Source organism: Lotus japonicus, chromosome 1 (assembly GCF_012489685.1).
Source record: "Lotus japonicus ecotype B-129 chromosome 1, LjGifu_v1.2".
Classification (NCBI taxonomy): domain Eukaryota; kingdom Viridiplantae; phylum Streptophyta; class Magnoliopsida; order Fabales; family Fabaceae; genus Lotus; species Lotus japonicus.
This window is the reverse complement of record NC_080041.1, coordinates 89446481-89454557: the sequence shown is the minus strand read 5'-3', so window position 1 is coordinate 89454557 and position 8077 is coordinate 89446481. Positions and strand designations below refer to the sequence as shown.

Genomic DNA, 8077 nt, shown 5'->3' with positions numbered 1-8077 from the left:
CAATAGTGGTTTGCATTATTTAGATGTTTGTGTATGATAGATAAAATATCTCATCTCCATATCTTAATGTCATAAATTCTTTCAAATTTAATTTATTGCATTTTAACATTTAATTTTTCAAAATTATTTATATTCTCAAAATGTTGTTAATATGCACAACAACTATTAGAGTGGTTGGTAGATCAAATGCAAAGTTGGAAATTATCCTATTGAAAGACTTGTTGTTGAATCTGTAATGTGTTCGTTTCTTGTTAGTTTTTTTTATAAGGAGAAAAGAAAAAAATAATTTAAGAATTTTCAGTATACATAAATATTGACAATAAAAGTAAATTTGATTAATTTCTAAAATATAAGATTTAATGAGTTAAAAAAAAAACTAAAATTGCACTTATTTCAAACTATAGTGACCAAAATGCAAATATGAGAATGTTTTTCATTTTTGTGAGGGTACACTACAGCATTTTCATTTCCTCCGTATTCTCTGAACAACCCTCTCCGTCCCTCCGCGGCGGCGCTCCGTTTCCGACCACCATCGAGCTTGCACGATCACCTTCCTCACAACACCAGGTAATAGCAGTTTCGTTTCTTGCACTTCCCTTTTCAATAGCCTTCATAGAAAGTCCTTTCGCTTCATATAGATTGATTTTGATCCAGGATATAGGGTTCGCTTCATTCATGGTTTGCTTTATGCTGCAAATGGGTATTTTTCTTATTTAACAAGATCGAAGCTTTTATATTTCCTCTGTGCATCATAGGTTATGACCACCAACTGTTTGGTTAAATGCTTGGGTGTATTGTAAGTGCAATGGGGGGATCTATTGGTGGGAAAAAGGGTTGTTCTGGTTATCGCGAGAATTCTCGTCTGATTTGTTTATTGACATTGATGGGTTTTGTTGATGCTAAAGTGTTTAGTGTGTGTTTGAATCATTTTGATTTTGCAAAATTGATTTTATTCAGAGCTGAGTTTAATGTGAAATAGTCTAGAAACTTTGATCTCAAAACTAACTGTAATACTTATGTAGAGTTTGATTTATTGCCTAAGTGAGCTGACCATTATCCCATAATGATTTCCAGTTTGTATGATTATATGAATTCTCTAGGGGAGTAGACTGTGTTGCATGTTAGGGGTTATTGTTTTGATTGTTGGTTGTTATACTAATTTCAGTCCGTATCCTTGAAAATTGGTATATAGTTCACACTTTCTTTTGATTGGCGGCTTGGATTCTACATTATTATTTTTTGTTTGGAATTGTAAGGATTTAGTGAGTTTTCTCAGTGTTATAAAGTGATTCACTTTATCTGATTTCTTAACACAGTTTCTTGTTTTATTTTGGTTTGCCTAAGATTGCAATTTCCAAAATTAGCTTTTCCTTTTTATTAGTGAAAGAATAGAGGAGAAGAAAAATGCTTAGAAGGAGGCTCTCTGCTCTCTCGACATCGATCATCAGAAGCTCAATTCACAGCAAACCTGTTATAAGACACCCATCTATCCAACTTCACCCTGTGCAGTTCCCTCACTCTCGCAATGCTTATTCAGCATTTAATCCCAATACACTCCAGGGTTTTCAAGGTTTTAGAGCTTACAGTCTTCTGATGTTGAATGATCTGAGAGATAATGTTCCCAGAAAACAGAAGATAAGGAGGGGGCGTGGGATTGGGTCTGGAAAGGGAAAGACTGCTGGGTTCGGCCACAAAGGTCAGAGAGCCAGAAAAGGTTCGAAATTGGGGTTTGAAGGAGGCCAGACCCCTCTTCGTCGAAGAATGCCAAAACGTGGGTTCAAGAACCCTTTTAGCCTCACATTTCAGGTATATTTTCATGTTTGTATATGTTATTTTCTATTTGTTTTTATGCCTCAGGACATAGTGACCACCAAAAATGTATACTTTCTTTTGGTGTGTTAAGAAAAGCTGCTGACCAATTTTTATACTAGTAGTTAAGGTATTTAATTTAGACTCTTACATGTACCTAATTTTTTTGCTGCATCCTGGCAAATTACTGAACCTGATACAATCCTTTCATGGACCAAATGTATTTCCTGGAGGTCATGTTTGTTATTTGATGCACTTTTGCCCTGTAAACTTATTTTTCATAATTTAGTTGCTGAATAATGGAGGAAAAAGGAAAAGAGATATATTTTGGTCTATTGCCAAGTTGACCAGTTGCATCTCATGTGTGATTTACTATTTTTGCCATCTGGAAGACTCTATATGCCATTTCATGTAGTTGCCAGTACCAATAGACACAGGCCTATACTGTTGTTGTCTTTTAGAGCATGATCAATTACATTTGGTTGAAATTTTGGAACATAGTAAGGAACTAAGGATGCTCTTTATAGCTTTGAGGCAGTTATTTTGTTAAAAGATCGACTTAAAGATGGGAGTGGGTGTTTGCAAAAGATCAATCTTTTGGTCATCATTATCAGTTTCTCTTTTTTTGGTGTATTTCTATCATTTTGAGAAATGAAATATTACATAAGAAACAGTCCTGATAACCTTCTTTTGAAGCTAAAGTGCTATGCTTAATGCAGATATTAGGTGTTGTTTTTATTACAAGACATCATTTGCTTAATCCAATTTTTCTTTTCAAGACTACATTATCCTGTGAATATATATATTTTTGAGTGGCTAAGTTTGTTTTAATTGATATGAACCTTTCTTTTCCATTTGCCCATTGCCAAGCATGTCTTCACTTAAAGTATTGTGAGCGCTGACAGCAGATGTATGTCGGTTTATACTTAATTTAGTTAATTGTATTAAAGGGATCTTATCCCAGTCTGTTTTAACTATTTGTACTTTGTTTGTGATTGTTGATCTTATCCAATTGTTTTACCTATATACATTTATAAGATGGTGAAGCCACGGCCATGACTTGATCTCTTTTATTTGGACACTCTGCTAGCGTTCAAACCTTCCCCCTCTCTTTCTCACTGGCTATTTTCATATTTTTTTATATCTGCTTTGCAGCCAGTAGGGTTGGGAAAAATCGCAAAGCTTATCAATGCAGGGAAGATAGATTCTTCTGAACTGATTACAATGAAAACACTCAAGGTTTGCTGATTGTTACCTCACTTCAAATGGAATTGTTTACTTCATGTGCTTCTGATCATTCTTCTGCTCATTATTATTATTACCGTAGGACTCAGGGGCAATAGGGAAGCAAATACAAGATGGAGTACGGTTGATGGGGCGTGGCTCTGAACAGATTCTGTGGCCCATTCATCTAGAGGTAGAATATGATTACATTTTTTAAAAATGAACTGATCTTTTTCTAATGTCATATTTTCACGATTGGTCGTATCTAATCATCAATCTTACCTCATTAAATAGAATATGATTACTTAAATAACGAATTGAGAGCCTGCTCTCTTTTTCTATTGGCAGCATAAACAATCAAAAGTGGGATCAGCCATGTTTTGACCTTGGCAAATGGAATGGTATACAAATGTTGTAGTATGTATCTAAACATTAAAGAACTAACTATTGGCTTGAGACTGCATTCAACCTCGAATTTGTTTTAAAAAAAGTTGATATTACTATTATCCTCATATCTTCAAAGTTTATATCTTCACAGTTTTCTAAAACTGTTTACAAATAACTCGCATGGTCTGTGATTATGGTTCTGTAATGTGCTATTGTTTGTCAACAAGAAAGTAAATGCAAAATTGGTCCTTTTTTTGTTTAAAATACTAAATTATTAGTTATGCTTTGTAATTGTAATTTATAAACTCATTAGGCTTAAAACCTGAGCATGCTTGTGATATGGTGAGATTACAGGTATCAAGGGTCACTGTTAGAGCTAAGGAAGCAGTTGAAGCAGCTGGTGGGTCTGTGAGAAAGGTGTATTACAATAAGTTGGGCTTTAAGGCACTGCTGAAGCCAGAATGGTTTGAAAAGAAGGGAAGATTGTTGCCTAAAGCAGCTAGACCTCCTCCAAAGCAAAAGGATAAAGTTGATAGCATTGGTCGGCTGCCTGCACCAACCAAGCCAATTCCATTTTTAGTTGAAGGAAGCAAAGATGTTCCCGTTTTATCAGCTTAATTATGACATGTTTGGATCAACTTCGATTTCCTTAAAATCAATTCTGAAATCCAGAGGCTACTCACAGAAGTTTCTCTCCATAATTGATTATGATTTTAGTTATTTTATAGTTAATTGTAGAAGAATTTCCAAACATGCGCTTAATAAGTGTTTGGTGCCAGTTTTTTAGGGAGTTGTAATTCTTTATGATGTAAACGGTCTTAGTTAGTTACTTCCAGAGTTTTTTATGCAGTATCTTGCCATGCGCAGGTAGTTAATTCAGTGAGATAAATTTAAATTTCCTTTGGGACAAATAATGAGAAAACAGCCTTGTCTTTTTTTGTCATTCATTTAAGCAACGCAAGTATCTTGCTATAAACGCTTTATTTGAAAAATTACACTCACAAAATTGTATTTATTTGAAAAATTACACTCCCAAAAGTGTATGTTTGGTTCGGGATTGATGCAAACCTTGTGTGATTGTACATATCTAAAGATATTAACGAAAAAGTTAGAATTTATCACGTTGAGTTTAATGTGAATTAAAGAAGTAACATTTTTATCATGTTGAGTTCAATGTAGACCCTAAACCCTTTGTATTATTTATAAGTTTTGAAGTCTTCTCTTAGAATTATTATTTATAATAGTCTTCGCGATTGAATGACGGAGAAAACTAGTAAAGAAAAGCCAAATAGAAGGTAATCCTGCTTCAAAGAGTAGAGTTGCAATTCATGTAAGTTTCTTGTCACAAGCAACTTCGTTAAATTATAATTTTTTTGTACATTCGTGCTGACTACTAATTTTGCATACCGGCTTATAACCCCAAATAAACCTGGGATGTTGGCATTAATGTCAACCTTAAGCAATGAAAGTGCTTAGTGCCTACCACGTTTTGATCAATATTCTGTCCCTTAAATATGTGCATGACTTCCCTCACAATTGCATCGAACAAACAAATCAACACAACCTGTCATTAATTGCAACATGAAGTTCCACCACATTTCCTTGTTCCTTCTTTCAATCGCATTGGTGCTGAGCAACAGCTATGGTCTCCCTGTCCCAGGAAAAGTGCTCAATGTACCTCCTGAAGCATTGCTTTCCACTGGTCACTATCATACAACATGCCCAGCTGCTGAAGGCATTGTCTCACAAAAGGTTGCTGCTTGGGTTAAGAAGGATCCCACCCTGGCCCCTTCCATCATTCGCCTGCATTTCCATGACTGTGCCATCAGGGTAATCACTAACTCCTTCTCTATGCAGTTTGCAACATGCATCGAACAATGTCATAAAGTTCTTAAACACTTAGAGGAAGAGGTTTCCTGGTTATAGTACGTAGTCCTACCTGAATGACAATGATTGACTCATTTAAATGATACATGTGAATCTTGAGTAAGTACATGTTTGGATACACGATAGAAAATAACGGAGAGACCAAAATCACAGTGAACAACTACTAAAGCTAGGATAAATTACTTTTATCTTCCGTAATTTTGCCTCATAATGGTTTTCATCGTGTATCCGAATATGCAATAAATAACAATGCCATAAAGTTTACACTGAAATTATGTCCAATCGAATAATTGTTGTAAGTTTATTAGCTTGCTAATCATGATTTAAATTTTCAATTAGACTGGTTGCTTTAATGTTACAATTCGGGTTAGGCCTAACTTCATCGCAAAAGCTTTTGCGATAGGGTTTGACTTAACCCAAATTGTAAAATGGTATGATAGTCTATCTTAAATATGTTTGTTAAGCCACCTATAATGAGTATCTATAAGATGCCTAGCCCCAAATTTTACATTCTAGATGTCCAGCTTTAAGTGTAAGAGGTGTTGAGAGGTGCATTGACTACAAATATTACCAAAATAAGTCATGATAGTGGGTAGAACAATCTCACCCCTGAACTATCTTTGAGGTATAATTAGGCTTAACCCAAATTCTAAGATGATGTACATGTGAATTGAATTGTTTTGATGACTGCAATTTATCAAAATGCAGGGATGTGATGCATCAATTTTGCTTAACCACAAAGGAAGTGAGAGGAATGCCTATGAGAGCAGAACACTGAGAGGTTTTCAGATGATTGATGACATCAAGGCTGAGATAGAAAGAAGGTGTCCAAGAACAGTTTCTTGTGCTGACATTCTCACTGCAGCTGCAAGAGATGCTACTATTCTAGCTGGAGGACCCTTCTGGGAAGTCCCATTTGGACGCAAAGATGGCAAGATTTCCTTAGCCAAAGAAGCCTCTCTGGTTCCTCAAGGCCATGAAAACATCACAGCATTGCTTCAATTTTTCCAAAAAAGAGGGCTAGACATGCTTGATTTGGTCACTCTCTCAGGCTCACACACAATTGGGAGGAGCACTTGCTCCTCTTTTGCTGACAGGCTTTACAACTTTAGTGGAACTGGAAAACCTGATCCCTCACTGAATGTCTATTACTTAAAATTGTTAAGGAAAAGGTGTCAAGGGGTGTTGGATTTGGTGCACCTTGATGTCATAACACCAAGGAAATTTGACACAACCTACTACACAAACCTTGTGAGGAAAGTGGGGCTGTTGTCAACAGATCAATCACTGTTTTCTGATGCAAGGACAGCTCCTTTTGTGGAAGCATTTGCAACACAGCCTTTCCTTTTTACTAGCCAGTTTGCTGTGTCAATGGTGAAGCTTGGGAATGTTCAAGTCATGACTAGGCCTAATGAAGGTGAAATCAGAGTGAATTGTAATTTTATCAATCGTGTCTAATTGGTGCCCTGCATGATGTGTGGCTAGCTTCCTAGTTTCAATTTACATTTGCGATGACAATATATAGTTTAGCAAGGGTTGGCTTGTTTGGGAACTGAAGTCAACAGTGAGCTTGCTATGGGTATTGTGTGTTACAGTTACTTACTAAGATTTATTTGCAAACCAATTATAATTTGGCAGTTTATTAGTATCCAACTGAAAGATTAATTTTAGAATATTAAAGAAACTAGCTAAAACTTGTAGATTCTTGACTTAAGAGCTTCTAAGAAATTGACGAGTTTAAACATTTCATTGAAATATTATTGGATCTTCCTATGTTAAATAGGAAAATCACTTGGTTCAGGAGCGGAGGACATGCCAAAAGTGGGATTGACAGATTCCTAGTGTCTCATGAGTGGATTTTAAAATGGCTTAATTGCTCCCAAACAGTTCTTATTATAGCAATTTCTGATCACTTCCATCTTGTTGTGAAGCATGTAGACATGGACCGAGGGACTAAACCTTTTAGGTTGTGTTTGGATGAGGGATTGTAGAAATTCAAGGGATTTTAAATGCTAGGGAATTCAATTGAATCAATTGAATTCCCTTGAATTTCAAATTTTATTGTTTGGATAAAATGTTGAAATTCGCTCAATTGTAAAATTCTTTGTTTGGGTAATAGAAATGAATTTCCTTCATTTAATTGTTTTTATCTTAATATAATCGGCCGAAAATCCTAAAAATCAGCCCGACTCTCAAAAATAGACCGAAACCTTAAAAGTCGACATAAAAGCCTAAAAAGTGGCTGAAAAAACTGAAAGTCGGCCGAAAACCCAAAAATCGGCCGAAAACCTAAAAATCAGTCGAAACCCCTAAAAATCGGCCCGACTCTCAATAATCAGCCGAAAACTCAAAAGTCGACACAAAACCCTAAAAAGCGGCCCAAAACCCTAAAACGGCAAGAAATCCCTAAAAATAGGCCGAAAACGTGAAACTCGACTCGAAACTCAAAAATCGGCCCATAACCCTAAAAATCGACCTGACTCTCAAATATCGGCTGAAAACTCAAAAGCCGTCCGAAAACCCTAAAAATCGGCCCGACTCGAAAAAATCGGCCGAAAACTCAAAAGTCGGCACAAAACCCTAAAAATCGCCCCAACCCTAAAAAATTGATCGAAAACCCAAAATCGGCCCATAATCCTAAAAATTGGCCGATAACCCTAAGAATCGGCCGAAAACGTGAAATTCGGCCCGAAACTCAAAAATCCCCAAAACCCAAAAATCGACTGGAAACTCAAAAATCGGCCGAAAACCCTAAAAATTGCCCGACTCT

At 36.0% G+C, this 8077-nt stretch overlaps 2 protein-coding genes across 3 annotated transcripts; both read left to right on the top strand.

The window, feature by feature from the left end:
- The first annotated feature begins 409 nt into the window (after positions 1-409).
- Positions 410-4363, top strand: LOC130727598 (uncharacterized). 2 transcript variants are annotated; one of them, XM_057578774.1, is made up of 5 exons: positions 410-567; positions 1345-1806; positions 2965-3048; positions 3137-3226; positions 3775-4363. In XM_057578774.1, the coding sequence occupies exons 2-5, from the start codon at positions 1405-1407 to the stop codon at positions 4036-4038; spliced, it is 840 nt and encodes a 279-aa protein (XP_057434757.1). In that variant the 5' UTR covers positions 410-567; positions 1345-1404; the 3' UTR covers positions 4039-4363. The 2 variants fall into 2 exon arrangements, with proteins under 2 accessions (XP_057434757.1, XP_057434758.1); XM_057578775.1 differs by having other exon boundaries at positions 411-567; positions 1382-1806.
- Positions 4364-4928: 565 nt separating this feature from the next.
- Positions 4929-6960, top strand: LOC130727596 (peroxidase 7-like). The gene is made up of 2 exons (XM_057578773.1): positions 4929-5250; positions 6016-6960. The coding sequence occupies exons 1-2, from the start codon at positions 5002-5004 to the stop codon at positions 6763-6765; spliced, it is 999 nt and encodes a 332-aa protein (XP_057434756.1). The 5' UTR covers positions 4929-5001; the 3' UTR covers positions 6766-6960.
- The last annotated feature ends 1117 nt before the right edge of the window (positions 6961-8077 follow it).

Coding starts and splice junctions, on each gene's coding strand:
- LOC130727598 (XM_057578774.1), top strand. CDS start 1,405: ATGCTTAGAAGGAGGCTCTCTGCTCTCTCGACATCGATCATCAGAAGC. Junction 1,807..2,964: donor CTTTTAGCCTCACATTTCAG/GTATATTTTCAT, acceptor TCTGCTTTGCAG/CCAGTAGGGTTGGGAAAAAT. Junction 3,049..3,136: donor TTACAATGAAAACACTCAAG/GTTTGCTGATTG, acceptor TTATTACCGTAG/GACTCAGGGGCAATAGGGAA.
- LOC130727596 (XM_057578773.1), top strand. CDS start 5,002: ATGAAGTTCCACCACATTTCCTTGTTCCTTCTTTCAATCGCATTGGTG. Junction 5,251..6,015: donor TCCATGACTGTGCCATCAGG/GTAATCACTAAC, acceptor ATCAAAATGCAG/GGATGTGATGCATCAATTTT.